The sequence below is a fragment of the Gossypium arboreum genome, chromosome 12 (genome assembly GCF_025698485.1).
Source record: "Gossypium arboreum isolate Shixiya-1 chromosome 12, ASM2569848v2, whole genome shotgun sequence".
NCBI lineage: Eukaryota > Viridiplantae > Streptophyta > Magnoliopsida > Malvales > Malvaceae > Gossypium > Gossypium arboreum.
This window is the reverse complement of record NC_069081.1, coordinates 102,177,062-102,195,115: the sequence shown is the minus strand read 5'-3', so window position 1 is coordinate 102,195,115 and position 18,054 is coordinate 102,177,062. Positions and strand designations below refer to the sequence as shown.

Genomic DNA, 18,054 nt, shown 5'->3' with positions numbered 1-18,054 from the left:
ATAGACTCCAGAAAAGTGAATTGAATAATTTGTAAATGGTTAAATGACTTGTAATGGAGTTGTGATTGAATGTCATAATGTTAAGATTATAAATGTTTGAATTATGATCTGGTATTAATTGCTAAAAGGTTTTAAAATAGGTTTTTAGTAAATGTAATTGGATTGGATCATTTTCATTGCCATGATAGTTGAATTGGCTTGCCACTTGATATATATGCACTTTCATGTGAAAATGGTTATTTAAATGTGTTATAATATAGAATATGTATTGGTAGACATTGAGACTATGTGCATCATGTCATATTGCTATTGTTATCTTATATTAGATTATCTTGAATCATAAAAGTATCATTGAGCTTTATTGCTCAATGTACAGTTTGTTTATTCCTTGCACAAGTACAAGTGTTGAAGGCCAATTTTGGGCCCGTTTGCAAATTACCTGGGCCCATGGCATCCTAACCCACAAAAGCCAAATACATTACAACTAAATCCACTAACCCACTAACCCATCAAAAAACCCAAAGCCCAAATACCCAAAACTAACCCAAACTAAACCTACCCAAGCCCACCTAAGCTAGCCCAATCCTGAAACCCTAGCCACCTTGTCTCATTCGGCCACTTGCCTCTGCCACCATCTGCCCACTGCAGCACTGGCCACCAACTCGGGTCACTTCTACCGCCACAGCACCTGCAAACAATTAAAATGAAAGGACAACAAAAAATAATAGAAAAAAGGACTTGTAAATGGATATAAATAGGCCAAATCTGAAAATTTTGGTCTCTTTTCGACAGTTCAAAAAAAAAAAAAGAAATAAAACACCTTCGATTTTTGAAGCAAACATCGGTTCCATCAATATCCAAGTAAGAGAATATCACCAAATCAAACCAATATCAGAGATTGGAGAACCGAAAGCATAAAACCTAAGGTGATTTTTTTTCCCATTTTAGTTTCGTTTTTTTGGGCCTATTTTCCCACACATACATATATTAAAACATATAAAAAATATAAAAGAAAATAAAAAAATAAGAAATTTTTTACACGATGGTCGGCGCCGGTGACGGTCTGACGATCGGACCGGTGACCGGCCCATGGCCGGAGATCTCTTCTCTCCCTCTCTCCCTTTTCTCTCCCTTTTTTTTTCTCTCTTCCTCATTTCAAATGATTTTTAAATTTTTTTTTTGTCTTTTATAGGGACCAAAACGGTGCGTTTTGGTCCCCCCCTTTTAAATAAAACGGTGTCGTTTAGGCGCCGACCCGCGTGTTGACCCGACCCGCTCCAAGGATCCGCGTGTTTTTTATTGGAGGGGCTAATTGCACTTTTAGCCCCTCCGCTTTTTTATGGTTTCGCAATCAGATTTATTTTTACTTTTAATTCGGCCCTGGAATTTTTTGAGATTTTCAATTCGGTCATTGGCCATGCGCTGCGTTTAAGGATGGAGAAATATTGCATTTTCAGTACTCCCAGGTTGCACGTATATAGCAATCTGGTTCTTTTCTCTTTATTTCCTTATAAATTTGACCCAAAAATTTGTTTTTTAGTTCAATTTTAGTACATTCTTATTTATTTTGTTGCTTTATAAAATATTATTATTATTATTATTATTATTATTATTATTATTATTATTATTATTATTATTATTAGTATATGTTTTATTATGTATGTATATATTTAGGTAGTATTAATATTAGTTGTTTTATTTCTAATATGCATATATTATGTACATTTTTAAATCTATATTGTATATATTGCTTTTATATATGTTATGTGTATATGTTTTTTAATATTATGTTTTTATATACTATTATGTATATATTTTAATATTATTAGTTATATACCTTTTATACTATTGTATGTATATTTCTATATTGTATATTTCTAACACCATTATTATTTATATATATGTGTATGTATTTATATAGTGTATGAATAATTTTTTATATATTATTATCATTTCTAATATATATTATATATTTTATATGTTATGTATGTATTTTAATGTTATTAGTTACATAGGTTTCTTATACTATTCTATGAATATATTTTTTATCATCTTATGTATATATTTTCAAATACTATGTTATATATATATATATATATAATATAAATTTTAATATCATATTATGTACGTATTATTACTATATCTATTTCTATCCCTATTATATTTATTGTTAATACTAGTACATACATTTTATTATATGAGTATATATATACTTTTATATATAGTATTATTTTCATATATCATTATATTTATTATTATACCTATTATTTTCACTATTATCACTTATTATTTTATTTTAATATTATTATGTATATATTTTTCATATATGTCATGTACATACATTTTCAATATTTATTTTATATATATATGTATATGTTATGTATATATTTTAACATTACTAGTTATATTTTTACTATCTTAGGTATATATTTCAAACACTATATATAGTATATTTCTAACACTATTACTATTTATATATATATATATATATATTTTACGTACATACTCTTGATATCATTATTATGTATATACATTCATTGTTTCCATTTCATGTTTAACTCTAGTATTACGTTTAATATCGCATACATCGTTATCGTTTTTAATATTATTGTCACACTTATATTTGCTTCAATATATTTCTAACTCTTTCTTTTATTTATTTTTATTTCATAACAATTTGCTTTGCATTAGTTCGAAAATTTTATTCTTGTTTTCTAATTAATTTCAATACATGAGGCAACGTATCGGTTTAACACTAACACTAAGTCGTTGATTTCATCGCTATGTTGGGTGAATCATATCGGCTCGTGTTGAAAATGGAACGCCCTTCTAACAAATCAAAATTTAAAAATTCTGGTCTTTTCAATCGAATCACGGTTAAATGTCAAATTGAATTCGTATTTTTGAAAATCAAGACAACACGTGTTTAATAAAGATACCAATTTTGGGCGTCACGAGGGTTCTAATACCTTCCTCGTGCGTAACCGACTCCCGAACCCTATTCTTCTCTGGATTTTCGCGTAGACCCAAGTTTGGCCTTCATTTTTGTTCAAGAATAAATTTTCTTTTAAAAAAAGATGATTTATTAGGTGTCCGATCACGCTTAGAAAAAAGATCGGTGGCGACTCCCTTTTTAAAATCAAACCTCGATCTTTAAACTTTCAATCAAACACCCCAATTAGCGACCAAGCTAAAATTTTTACGTCGCTACAACAAGTATTCTCGAAGCCCTAGGAAAGTGAAGTCAACATCCAAAATCGACTTAACCTTAGTTTGTATAACTCTTTCATTATGTCAATGGCATGTACCTAGAAATATTTTTCCAAATGATAGGAATGGTCAAAATGGTTGTATATAAGTTGTGATTATGAGAAATTGGTTTTGTTCATGCTTAGAAATGATACTAATAGTTTGATAGTTATGCTTTGAACACGTTTTGATTATGTGGAATGGTTGATTAGGGCCTTAAGGCCAACTAATGTTAAGCATGATAGGTTAAATCAAAGGAAAAATAGGAAGTTAGTGGTCTGCTATGGAAGTCGCAACTTTACACCCTGAATGTCGCAACATCAGGTTATCTCATTATGATGTCTCATGTTTGAGGTCACGATGTCGACTCTATTTTATTTTGAAAACTTTACTAATTGATCATTAGGTTAAGAAGCTTGGAAGTCGCGACACCAAGCGTTGGAAGTCGTCACATCCACTTGAGATGTCTTGAAAATATTACAATTTGGTTCTTATTTGACCCTGAAATGGTATTAAGAATTTGTAAGCTTATATTTGACCCAAAAATGATTATTTATAGTGTTTGATACATGTAATATATATAAATGTTTAATGATGGGATTGGAATATAGTTGATCGTAGTTATTCTGGAAACGAATGTGGTATCTTGTAACTTGGACTCGACGATTGGGTCGAATATAGGGTGTTACATTACCTTAAGGTGTTTGCTTATGACCTCCTTATGGAGCCTTCGAAAGTTCCATGACAAATTTGTGTTACAAGGATAGTCCACTCCATTGGTGCAGTTTTTTATTATGCAAAAAAGTTTGCAATCGATATCAGCAAAACTATAAGTCTTATGACGCCAATGTTAGTTTAAGGGAAATAATGAGTTAATTGGAATAAACCTCCTCCTAGGGTATGTATTCTTAATACATATGGAGTTGCAAGATTAGGTTTCTGGATAGCTTCAGCTAGATTTATTTTGCGAGATGAGAATGCTAACTGGATTAGAGGCTTTATGATGATAATCGGTGCTATTGTTAGTGTATAATTAACCTTTAGGGTATTCATGCTAGCTTATGCGTTGCAAAAACTCTCGGCATCTCATGCTTGACTGTAGAACTTGATGCGTTATTGGTAATGCAATTCTTGAAACAACCTTATGAACATTGTCACCTAATAAACATGACGATAAAAGATCACTTGGACTTGATTAGTAAAGGCTAGGTAGTGGAAGTTTGACATACTTTTCGAGAAGGAAACAAATGTGTGAAGCACTCGATGAACTTGGCATAAGATTTGAGTGTGGGGGTGGTGCATTTAGATGACTCGCCATCAAATTTTAGACCATTGCTATGAGTTGTTGCTTGTGGTAATGGGGTAGTTAGAATTTAACTTTCTTCTATTTTCTTTTATGTACAAAAAAAAAAAAAACACATACACACACAAGGGCAAGCAGGAAAAGTGAAGGAATTGATCCTAAAAACAATAAAATTGTCATTTACTTCGTTTAAAATTTATGAAATTTTAAGTTAATATAATAAATTATATTTTGACTTCTTTAAAAATTTATAGTTAAAGTTTAGCTAGTCTTAAATAATTTTCTTCCTTTGCACTTGTAAATACATATGGTTCAGTCAAACTACATGAAATACTGGTTCTAAGCAAAGGCATAAAATAAACATCATAGGATGGTATAAAGTCAAGCAAAACCCTAATAGAAAGTCATTAAAATTTGATTTGAAAGTTTAGATGATGATGTGTTATAATTTTAGAGTATCACGTCTACATGAATTAAAATTGAAAAAAGTTGTGAAATCTTAAGATTAATGTAGACCTAACAGAAGCTTAAGGGCCAAGATAAAAAAATTTGTCAAATTTAGAAATTTAGAGATTAAATATTATTTTACCCCTTAATTTTATTTTTGAAGTTTGAATCAATTCTTAATTAACTTTATTAAATTATGTTACCTATTAAAATTAATTTTTGATGTTCTCGTACTGGATTTTAAACATTTGAACTCGAATTAGGAATTCTAATAGAAGTGATAAAATGGGGCAAGTTCACATTTCAAAAATTCAACTACAACAAGTCAATTAAGTCGAAATTAATTATTCCTTTTTTTTTCCAACCAAACCCAAATTTCCAATTGTATCTTATTCGTAGTTAATTTAGATATATTGTAGCAGCCTTAACACCTTGATGGCATTTCATTTGTTATCATTATGAACACATCCAATGTTTCAATATTTATGGTACTTTTTCCTAAAATTCCATCCCAAAGTGCCAAAAACCAGCAGCTTGTTTTCTCAAGTTTAAAGCTTAAAAAACTGTGAGACATCTCAGTCAACCAGCTGAATGCATAACAAGTAAAAATTTAGTCCCTATCGACTTTACACCTTTGATTTTTCTTTTTTCTTTTTTATTATTTAAAAATACAGTTTTGTTTAAGTTGATAGGTGAATATATTATAGAGAGGTGTGACTTGAAAAACTCAATCTGTAGTGTTACGGCAAACTGAAGCAGTCTGATTTGATTTTTTTAATTGTATTTGTTTAGGTTGATTGGTCAACATATTATTTTCTTCAAATTGTATGATTGATTGATTCATACGCTATAATCAATTAAAGTAATAGTTTGATGTTAAGTAGGTTTTAGGATTTCCAAGTCTATACCTTGTCAAGAATTTTTATAATGAATGTTCTACAACACAATTAAAGCATTACTTTCTTTATGCCTGCCTGTTGGTTACTGTGTCTGTATGGCAGGGATTTAGGTTGTGGATGTCTAAGCTTAGGCTTGCTTTATATTTTAAATAAAAATAAAAATCAACAACCAAAGCATGCAATTCATTAAGGATGAGCAAGAATGTGACCTACATTGATTAACCATTAATTCTAGGTCTTTGGGTGGTTGATATACTATCATAAATTTAGCATTCCAGCTAAGTATGAAACTCTTATGGGGCCTTCTTTTATTTGCCCAAATTAAAAATGGTCATACCAATATAAAGTAAATCGGTTTAATTTGATTTCATCTCTATTTTATTTTATTTTATTTTATTTAATGAAAAAATATATACATTTTCATATAGAAATATTTTTAATGGGTCGAGTTAGAATCTGATTTAATTTATGAACACTTTCAATTTAAAAAATAAAATAAAAGAACAAAAATAAAAAATACAATAAAAAAGACCGACACAAAATATCAATAAAAGATAATATGAATATGGTATAAAAAAAGGAATATTTAAAAATTATTAAATAAATAGTGAGAGATGAGAGGTAGTTGCACTCTCATCAAGCAGTGTATAACTCACTCATTTAAATGCACCACTCCCCACTATAATGGCTCGCAAGCAAACATTCATTTCATGGGGTAACTCTTTCCTTACACAGACTAATAGCTTGCCTTCATAAATTTGCTTCTTCTCTCTCACACTTGAATAGAATCTTTTGAACCTCTCAATATATTAATTAGAGAAGAAAGATCTCTCATTTCTCCAACCAATCTTATGTTTCAGAACTTGTTTTTTTTATTTATTTTGTTTATGTGTTTAGTTGACAAAAGCTGATTCCAAGGAAGTTTTTATGACTTTTTTCTTTTTTAAATTTATATATTTCTCTTCACAGCTTCATCTATGCCTTGTCCTTAGGTGACACATTACTGAATCAAATTACTAATATATATTTATATATTTAGTATTTAAATGTTTATTTCTATCTGATATAATGACTTTTTAGCCCTTTAATTTTATAAAAAGTTATTTTAGCCATTCATTTAAATTTTTTATTTCTTTTAGCCCTTAAACTTGTTTTTTTTATCAAACCTCAAAATGGATGAAAAAGTTAACATTTGTTAACTTCAGTAACACAACATACATATGAATTGCCACACATGACACATCATCAATTAATTAATTTTTAAAAATATTAAAATTAATATAATTTTTAAATAATTTTAATGACTTATTTTTAAAAATAGTTTTAAAATTTTTAAATTTTTAAAATTTTAAAAATTTTAAAAATAATTAAATATCGATGTGTCATTTACGTGTATGGAATATCAGTAAAGTTAAAAAGTTAACTTTTTATTTATTTCGGGTGATTTGACAAAACGTAGGTTTAAAAACTAAAAAATAAAAAAATTAAATAAAGAATTAAAATAACTTTTTTATAAAGTTGAAGAGTGAAATGAATTATTATTTTAATATATTAATTTGGAGTTGTTGTAGGACTTTCTTCATGGCACACCCATCCCTTAAACATCAAAATAGTAATTTTCAACATGATATAATTACAGAAAACAAATATGATATAAATAAGGGGAATTCACCTTCATTGTTTAGAGTTTTAAAAATACGAAAAAAAGAACATAAAAATTGAAGGAGCAGGGAAATGACCGGAATGCAAAAATATTTTTAGTAGTAGTATTAAATTAGACAGTGTAAATTAGTATGCCAATTAATATATGTTGGAAAGGTGCGGTATCCTAAGTCATGAGAAAACGTGTTGGCCCTGTGAGACAGGCATCCTCTTTGAGAAAGAGGGACGCATTTAAGTCAATAAAACCAGATATGGCCGGGACTTCTAGGAATAATCAATCAAAACCAGTCCCTCACTCCAGATGCCCCCACTGCTAACAAGTTCATACTCTTTCTTTTAAATGAGATTTCAATTTTGATTAATTTCGTGATTTATTCTAAACCAGCTAACGTGGCCCATATATTAGCTGTCTGTCTCGTCATCTCTCTTTGTCACTATATCTCGTTCTTCATATGTTACTATGTAATGAACATGTTAGACGATGAGGGTAATTATGAAATTAGCTTATGCGAATTACCCACATGAAACACCTTATTAATTACTAGATACAGTTTGGATTATTAAAACTGTAACCTACACCCTAGGGCTAAAACCCTAGTTATAGTAAAATAGAAATTCTCGATGTCAGAAATGAATTCTTCAGCTTCAACATTATTTCCCAACGTTTTATGATTTCCTTTTTGTGGTCGGATTAACATTGTATTCGTTTTCAGGGTTTGGTCTCTTTATTATCGTTTATATTTATTACCTATTCATTACAATAACATTCATTGTAACATTATTTGAAGCTCTCTTAATTCCCATGACAGAAAGGAGAAGGGAAGTGTGGGAACCTGCAAATATAGGCTGGCACAACAGTTGTACACGAAAGCAAAGCAGATGAGTGAAAGGAACTGAACCTATTTAATTTAAAAGATGTCTTCAATCTTAGCATTAACAGAGAGAAAGGTACAGTACACGAGAAGAAGAAGAAGAAGAAGGAGAAGAAGAAAAAGAAGAAGAAGAAGAAGAAGAAGAAGAAACAAGGGCATTAACACTAGCCTTTCCCCTTGTCTTACACTGCCCTAAAAAAGAACCCTCATTTAGAAACATCACTGAAAAGGCTAAAGCCAATGCTCTCTATTCTCATCATCATTCACTATAATAATATTCAAGAAAAAAAGCAAAAGCTAATAATAATAATAATAATAATATCCTTCTTACAGTCATTTAGCATTTCAAAACATGTAGTAACTTACACCCTAACTGGTTTTGTTTCTTTCTTTCTCCCCTAATTGTGAAGAGGATTAGGACCTGTATGAACTATTCTCTTTTCATCACCTTCATTTCCAGCCAAGTGAGGCGAGCTTGATGGAGCATGAAAAGAATTAGCAGCGCCAGAAAACCAGACTTTCCTTGGGGGAGGGGACCTAACAAACTGAAAGCTATGCCGACTGCCTTGTTTATGAACAGCGAAATGCAAACCCAACTGAGAAAAAAACAACAAAATCCACAACAAGAAAACAGCCACTTTGGCCCCCCCACCATATCTGCCCGGTCTTGTATTCACTCCTCTTAACATTGTCGTCTCAACTGATGGACCAGTTCAAGTGTAGTAGTGGCGCCACCAAGCCCCAACTCAGAAACTGTAATGCTTTTGGAGGCTTTAGTTTAGACTCTGAAAGAAAGATATAGGATTAGGACCATAAAAGGCCAAATAGGATTATCTTAACTTGCTTTATATACTGTTAAAAAAGAAGTGGGTTTTGAGTTACTTCTCTGAATCTCTCAAACCATGCCTGGCTGCCTCTCTTTTTAAGTTTGAGAAGTTTGAGAAAAAGTGCAAGCAAAAAGAAAAAAACCTTTTAACTTAGTTTTGCTCCTTATCTTATGGGTCTGTCACATGATCTTGGCCCTTGATTCCTGGAACCTTCTTATAAATATCTTATATACATACACACACATTTATTTATTTATTTTTTTTCCCTTTCTGAAAATCTTTGGACTTTGCACCTTTTAAACTCTCAAACCACCACCACTTCCACTGCTCCTCGCATTTTATTTTTCTATTACAAGTATCTGTTTTCTAGTTTTTGTATTTGTTTTTCATTTTGTAATTATTTAAAACTCAACGTAACAATGTTTGCTGGGAGAGGGTGTCGTGGGACTGTCCAGTATTAATAGCCCTTGTCTGGGGAATATATTCAAAATCTGATATTGTATATGACCATTATAAAATAGCATTATTGGTAGAACAAAAGTTGAAACTATTGTATTGTACCAGAACCCACCATTCGCTTCTGTCACAGGCAAGTTGTCTATTTGGTCAAAGTTTCCTTTCTTATATACCATGACTGAAATACCCTTTCTGTTCCATTTCTTAATTTGTTTCACCTCCTTAATTTTTCTTGGTAAGGGGATTAAAATGCATCTACTAACACAATGTTAATTTAGTTTTATACTATTTATTAATAGAAATATGGCTAATTGTTGGTTTGTTTGATGTAAACCAATTCTACTTGTATTTTTTAATTTAGTAATTACTTGTTAAAACATTTAAGCTGATTATGCCACCACATTTAGCACAAGTCTCTGCTGTTCGGGAGGCTTTATTATGGTTAAACCCTGCCCATATGTGAAGGATTTGATTTATCTTGAGATCAATTCTCAACACGTTTTCAATGCCGTGGTACATCTCAAGAGTTCAGCACTCTCTTCATCTTAAGGCACAATTTCAAGTCTTTTCCTTCCTTTTGGATGAGTAGAAGCACAAATAAAGTGAATGCTCTTGCAAAAGTGACGACAATCCCAAATTGTCTTTAATTTCGGACGCATTGTAGATCCAGTGTATAACATAAGCTTATTGACTTAAATTTTAGTTGTTCACTTTCTAATTTCTTGCTCTTAACCAGGCTTATGTAGTTATATATATATATATATTAAAAAAAAAAAACTACTCCACTGCCGATGTGTACTTTGTGAAATACCTGTGCCTAAAATGATTCAAGGAAAAATATATCTAAGCAAAAATCGCTAGTGAAATCGGATTAAAATTGAAAACCATGAAACAAAATTGTACACCAAAAATCAATACCCTGGTTTCTAACAAATGTACACCAAATTCCTTCCTGTGTTTTACAGTTCAAACTGCAACTACTTTCCAAAAAAAGTTAAAAAAAGAAAAATCAAAACCTGAGTATGACTGAAAGAATACCATGTGTAAGATTCTGCAGCTGCTACATTAATGGCGAAATGACCTCCTGTTAATGCCGGAGGTTAAACCCTTCAATTGCAAAATTGTCAAATTTCATGTTCTCCAACATCATATGCAAAACGATGCTTCGCCTTATCAACTCAATCCCAGTGAAATAATTAGATCAATAGATAAATGTGATCTCTGAAAAAAAAAAAATGTTTCCTCAAAAGCTCCCAAAATTGAATTGTATGCCCCCTTGCAACATCAAGAGGACGAAAAGAATGAACAAATTAGACACACAAAATAAGGGTCAGCATCAAGATGTGCTTGATATTTCACAGGGAAAAGAGACAGCAATCGAGATCCCTCTCCAAGCAGATCATGTTGCTGATGATGATCCAGAGTTTGCGGATTTGTTTGTACGGCACATGCAATCGGGGCACGGGAAGGTATATATCGAATCAACCGGCTTTTTCAGTTCAAATCCCTTTGAATCACTATGAGACCGCATATTCAGCATTTGTCGCTTGAAACTTTTCCACCTGGAATAAAAAGGGAAGGTAAACTGAATCCAACCGTTCTTATTCACAATTATCACATCTTAGAAGCATTCTAAAACAATCCATGATGATATGTGTTTCCTCATAGAACATAGGAAGACCCCCTAGATTTCTAGGGACATCTCCAAAATGATCAAAAGTTTAAAACATCTCATTGAGTTTGTACTGTGCAAAAGAAATCTAGGTGATATAAAGATCTGAAGTGTCTAAAATAGCTGTTTCAAGATGTATTTCTTCATGTTTATCTAGATGCTAATGTTTCAAAACTCGCAAAACCTTTCCCCAATAGTCTAATACTGGTCTTACCTGAATCATGACAGAAATAGAGCATTTTCAATCTTTTTCTCTTCCCTAAATCAAAATCAATTGATCTTTATTTTTTGAAAAAAAGATAAAAGCATACCCAATATTAGGATTATCAAATAGCAATGCCAACTTTCGCTTGTCGGGTCGAATTGTCTTAGAGTGTCCTCCAAACAAATATCTTCTATGGCCCATCAAAAAATGAGGAAAATTTCCACCTTGAGTTGTCACAAATACCTCACTATGAAGGCAAACAGTATAATCTATGGCAGCCATTCTGGAAGAAAAGTTCTGAAAGCAGTAATCCCATCAAAGAGATGATAATAATCCAATCTCAAAGGCATTACTTAAAGGAAAATGGGTGGTTAAATCTTATATGCTAATGCTTCAGACCTTATATGGAGCAAGTTCTTCCTCGGATGCCAGCATCTCTTTTGTCTGCAAGTTGGGAAACATGTCCAATAATGGAGCCATTGTTTTCTCAGCATTGTATATTTTCCCGGATGCCAAAAAGATATATGTATTGTTACCGAATCCCATTCCTCTTAGCATCAATCCAACCTAGTAGGTGCAAGAAGATATTAAACAAACCATCAAGAAAACCTATAAATCCATTCCTAAGCAACATTGGCCTACCCTAATTCTATCTAGTGCCATCCCACTCTAACAAAATAAAATTGCCTCCTTTACCTAGTGCCATCCCACTCTAACAAAATAAAATTGCCTCCTTTCTTTCGAGTAAGAACAATAAATTCATCATCTGGCAAAAATTGCTCAAGTTCAATTTTCAACTGAAAGCAACTTTATTAAACAGACAACAATGCAACCAACAATACCTCTAGAGGAGTAAGTGGGCATTTCCCATTAATCCTGATTGCTCCAGGGCGTATAACTCGACCAGGTTTGGTAAATTTTCCTTTCCAGCCTCTTTCTCTTGCATTTTTCATGTCTTCTTTTTCTTGCTCCCCACCATCAAATACACAACAAGAGAAAGCAACCATATCCTGCATATGACAGAAACGGTACATTATACACGTCATACAAAAATGGAGTCAATAAGAATGCTATTATTAATAGCAACAGCAGTCCTTTTTTATGTTTAAAAAGGTCATCAATTGTCAAAATACATTTTCTATTTAAATAATACAAACCTCCTCAAAGCGAAGATGAACAGAGATGTACTTGCCCCCTGTATTTGCACTGAGCTTTTTCATTCTTGCAACCAAAGTTTCTCCAAGGCTTAGTATTGTACTTGAAAACCGTAAAGCTTCATAATTTGCCAAGCATCTGAGTCTTTGTACGACTGGAGGAGCATCAAACGATAAGCGATTTGCAAAAGGAGAAATTCTTATAATCCTGTCATTCAATCATAAAATAATGAGCTTAAATTAACAAAACAGCAAATAATTACTCAATCCATAGATAAATACAAAAAGAAATACTTTTTTTCACATTGTGTTGCTGTAAGCAAATAAAGTTTGGAATCACTAGTTGTTGCTGAAGCAAACAAGCTAAACTTAAAAAGAAACAATCAATGTTCAAACTCACTTTTCTTCAAGGAGCTTGGGTAGCACTTCATCCCTATAATACTGAATGGATGACCACGCTTTAATTTTGAAGTTGTAGACATTGGTCAAATTATGATCAAACCGTTCCATTATGTACTCGGGAATCTTATCAACAACCTGTACATTATTCTCTAACGCACTGATAAAATAATCTTCATCATAGATGTCTTTGAACTTGCTGGAAAAATAAGCACCACGGACAGATTTCAGTCAATGCGATACAAACTGATGTGTAAAACATAATCAAATAATGGTTACAAGAAGCACATGTAATGCAGAAAAGAAGGAATGATGCGTAGAACTTACAAATGAGGTAAATGAACCAAGATAATTGAGAATCAAAACAATGATTGGATTAAGGAAAATGTCAATTATAGCATTTTAACAATTGTTAGGCATCGAAAAAACTTGTTTAAATTATAATAATATCTTTTTAACATCATTCTCTCCCCCCCTCCTCATTTTAACACTTCCCCAAATTTTTCCGTCTCTCTAAATTTCCAGTAAACAAAGCCTCAAGAGCAATTCTCAACTTAAAATGAAAAGATAATAATGGCAGTCTGGCTTTAAATACATTCTTCAAAAAAGAAGGGAAAAAAGCATTGCCAACTTTTAGAATTAACATTTCACATTGCAAAGCTAAAGCGTCCTGAATTAATTGATTCACAGCTCAAACTAAAAAATAGCATGCAAGCACACAGCTAATTTCAGTAATATTTTAATAAACAATAACAACATTGAATATCAGTACAGCTAAGATCAAAATATCAGGACACAAATTAGAAGTGACGATAATGAACCTCTTTATAACAGAATCAGATCATACAATATTTTATAAGGCTAAGCTTCTCCATATATATTTATTTGTCATAGAACTGGTTACTAATAAATTTATAATTTTTCCTTGAGATACACAAGCAACATGAGAACGAAAAATAGATGACTACAGACCTGGGATCTCGCCATATGCTATGAAAATGGAAATTAGGGATTAGAAGTGTTGCATTAAGATAGCCTGCCACAGCAACTGCATTGCATATCTACAAAATAACCAGAGCAACCATGTAGAGAAAATTTAAATAACAAGATCATAAAATAGGCAAGCTGTTCGAAAAAGGAGGTAAAGCATAAATACTTAATAGAATCTAATGAAGAATAAAACCAACCGATGTCCTCTGCTGATTTAAGCCTCCATTTGCCTCTACATAAATGTAGCCATTTGATTCAGGTAAACCTATAGTAGTTTAAAGAACGATCAAATATTAAACTAGCAAATATAATGAACAACCAAAATAAAGGGAATGAACTGTAAACTGTTTACAGTAAAACAAAGGGAATGAAATCATACCTTCAGAAGGCTTGTTCACACAAGGCCTCCACTCCCCCCCTTTATAGGAATTTTTCCAAATAGTCAAAATCTACAACAATTCAATAACTTTAAGGCAGATATAATCACGAATCAAGAATAACCATCAGATGAAAATATCAGAAATCAACTTAAAATGCGCAAAGCCTTAAACATGCAACTATTTCAGTAAACAGTTACGATAACAAGTTGAATGGATAAAAATTTTTCACATTACACGATGAGATACCATCACAGTATATAATTTGTATTGCCCTTAAGAATCAAAATGAGAGAAGCTGGAGAACAAAAAGGAGCTAACACCCATACAAGGGGCCTAATGGTCCTAATCAGCTAATCAATTATGAAATGCTACCATGGCAACTGCTACCGTCCTGGAACTGGTAATAAAGTGATTGAGTTCTTACCCTAACTGTAAAAGACTATTATCAAACTATCTAAAAACCACCTGTATCATACAGACATAAGATTTAATCATTGAAAAACAATAAATTTAACCCATGTTTTCCAGATCCAGATACGATCTGAAAGATTGTTACAGCAGGAAATGAAACAAGTAAAACAAAGACACCAGGTGCTACTCCTCGAGAACAACAGTGAAAATTTTAAATAAAGCTACAATGATTCCTTGATTCAGCATTCTATACTTGTGTTTTATTCAAAGGTTAAAAAGAAAAACATTGCTAAATTTCTAAACTTTCAAGAATTTATAGAATCATTCGGAAATACTCAAGTCTCAATTCAAATAAATAACACAACATGAAACCATCAGGAAAAATGCAACTACATTCTCCAAGTTCCTCAAAATTCTATTAAGACCCAAACCCAAAAGAAGAAAGAAATCAAAGACAAACTCAAAAGTTGAAATGGTTCAAGAAACAAATCCGACCAAGATAGAAAACCTTGCACAAAACTCGGATACAGAATCGTAAAACCCAAGAATTTATCAAAATGAGTAAAACAGAAGAAATCAATAAACAGTGACTCACCGCATCAGCAGAGGAATAATCTTCATTCATCTCAATTTTAAGCTTCTCATAAACTTGGGTACTTCGGTAAACGGAACCCGGAGCCGGACGGTGTTTAACAAGGGGAACCACATCAAACGAAACGGTGCCCATGTAAAGAAGCATCCCAGAGATGTAAATGAGAGGAGCAAAGAGGAAAATCCCTTGTCGACGAAGAAGAACCGAGAGAAGTAACCAAGCGACATGATGGGCAACGGTCCGCCCTGGTTGGAACGGGCTAAACCGGCCCGGTTTCCTTCCGTGGCGGTACCTTGGTGACCGTAGTGGTGATGCCGGGGGTGATGGGGTGCTATGGCCACTACTAGAAATCCTATTTTTCGCATGCATTTGATAAAAAGAAAAAGAAATTAGAATTTGATCCTCTAATCTTTATTTTTCTCGAAGATGAATGGTTTGTATGTAATTTCTGGGTTTTTAATCATGAATTCTTATTTCTCTCCCGTTGGCACGGGAGAGAATTATGAAATATAATAAGAGTTAAGGATTTCTTTTCTGGTTTTAAATCTCACTCACGCTTTAAACTTTTTGTTTATTTAGCATTCAAGTTTTATTTTCTTTTAATTTAATACATACATTTTAATATCTAAAGCTAATATTCTTAATTTTTTATTGTTTAATTAAGTTTTGGGGATGATTTGATGAAACTTAATTGCTATGAGTTTTATTTTTTTTTGTTAATTGAATAAATTTAGAGTTACTTTGCAAAATACTATCTAATGAAGTAGATTTTATTTGGATGTTAGGATTGATTTAATGAAAGTTAATTGCTAACTTTACATTTTCATTAAATCAACTCTAAAATCTAAATACTATTATCTTCAACTATCAAAATGTATAGCTTTTGTCAAATATAACAAAAAAAATGTCAAACTTAAGTACTAAGTTATGTATTAAGTCTGTTTTCTATTTTTCTTTTAAGAATTTAGTATTTCTATTTTTCAATTCAAAATTCAAATCTAGTAATTACAATTGTTAAAATTATTCTATTAAATTCTCTAATAAAAATAACTTGATAGCCATGTTATACTAAAAATAAGGTTGAAAATGTTGATTAGGTTTGTTTCTTTTTTAAATAATTTCAGTTGTGATCATATCTGTTCTTTTTGTTAGACAATACTTAACTACCTAAAACCCCCAACCCATAGATAAGAGGATAATGCATATTAACACACTTAAATCCACGTCTTCATACAATTAAGACTCAATCAAGAATTATGTTTTTTTCTTAAAAATACTACATTTGAAATTATCATGATAGTTTTTTTTTTTTGTTATAGTGTTCTTAAGAAAAATTGACATTAACATATTGATCAAAATAATTAACAATATTAATTATTTAAATTAATTAATAAAATTCTAAAATAAACTAATTAAATTATGTCAAAGATTAAAGTGTATATATTAAATCTCAAAGTTTAGTATAATATATGAGTTAATAGATCATTATCTTATGGTGGAAAGAAGCGATGTAAGTCTGGAAAGGAAAAAATTAAAAAAAAAAGAAACCGCCACATGTTAGGCTATCAGATTATATGATACTAATTAATTATAATTTAGCCAAAAAAAAATTCAACTAAAATTATATTAAAAAGATTAAAGGGATAGACCAAAATTGAAAAGAATAAACTGCATTTATTTATGGGTAGGAAATGATTTGTTTTTTCATAACTTGACATTAAAATTGAAACAAAGCTGCAGTGGAGAAAGTTGTTAGGCATGTGTCCATGAGTGATAGATATATTCATTACATCTTATTTATTGCAAAAACGAAATTGAATCACTCAAGATACCTGACATTCTGCTTATTTATTAGGAACCAGGTTTCATCGGAGTTAATTTCATTTGCATTAACAATTTTTATTAAAATCTGTATGTTTTAATATAAATTTATTTAATATTTGCAAAATGAATACAATATTTGCTCATTAAACAATAAGTCAACGTATTATTCATTAAATAAGTTATGACACATTAACTTAAAATTACACGTGACATATAAATATCTATAATGAGATTTGAATTAAAAACACCATACATAAAAAGTACGGTAGGGATGGAAAGTGTTCGAAGAAGGTGTGGATTTTTAAATGGCATTGAGGCACCAATAGATGGTTCGAGAGGTGGTCTTTGTTTGGCATGGAGGAAGAATGTTACTATTAGTCTTAGAAGTTATTCGAAAAACCACGTCGATGGTGATTTTAATGAAATTATGCATGCTCAGGAAAAATTGGCTAAAGGTAGGAGATAAGAACATAACTTTTTTCTATAATCATGCATCTCATAGTAGGCGCTAGAATTGTATTAAAAGTTTGAAATATGAGGATAGGAGAGAAACAAGAGACAAGGTTGAAATGCGGAAATTGCTCGGAGCTATTTCTAAAAATTATTCTCTTCTAATGGTATTGGAAATTTGGACCATATCCTTTTGGAAATTGAAAAGTGTGTTTCGATAGAGGATAATTTGAAACTAACGACTAAGTATACAGATAAAGAG

At 31.3% G+C, this 18,054-nt stretch overlaps 1 protein-coding gene and 2 long non-coding RNA genes across 3 annotated transcripts; 1 reads left to right on the top strand and 2 right to left on the bottom strand.

The window, feature by feature from the left end:
• Positions 1-8,033: 8,033 nt before the first annotated feature.
• Positions 8,034-8,879, top strand: LOC128285617 (uncharacterized). The gene is made up of 2 exons (XR_008276129.1): positions 8,034-8,274; positions 8,370-8,879. It is a non-coding gene; the product is annotated as an uncharacterized LOC128285617 (long non-coding RNA).
• On the bottom strand, positions 8,463-9,754 carry LOC108478603 (uncharacterized). Its single transcript, XR_001870318.2, has 2 exons — positions 9,315-9,754; positions 8,463-9,217 (listed from the first exon to the last, which is right to left on the bottom strand). It is a non-coding gene; the product is annotated as an uncharacterized LOC108478603 (long non-coding RNA).
• Positions 9,755-10,573: 819 nt separating this feature from the next.
• On the bottom strand, positions 10,574-16,047 carry LOC108476973 (protein ESMERALDA 1-like). Its single transcript, XM_017779367.2, has 10 exons — positions 15,522-16,047; positions 14,515-14,584; positions 14,333-14,400; positions 14,118-14,206; positions 13,147-13,344; positions 12,750-12,954; positions 12,435-12,602; positions 11,992-12,159; positions 11,699-11,889; positions 10,574-11,277 (listed from the first exon to the last, which is right to left on the bottom strand). Exons 1-10 carry the CDS (start codon positions 15,885-15,887, stop codon positions 11,115-11,117), a joined length of 1,686 nt encoding a protein of 561 aa, XP_017634856.1. The 5' UTR covers positions 15,888-16,047; the 3' UTR covers positions 10,574-11,114.
• Between the last annotated feature and the right edge of the window lie 2,007 nt (positions 16,048-18,054).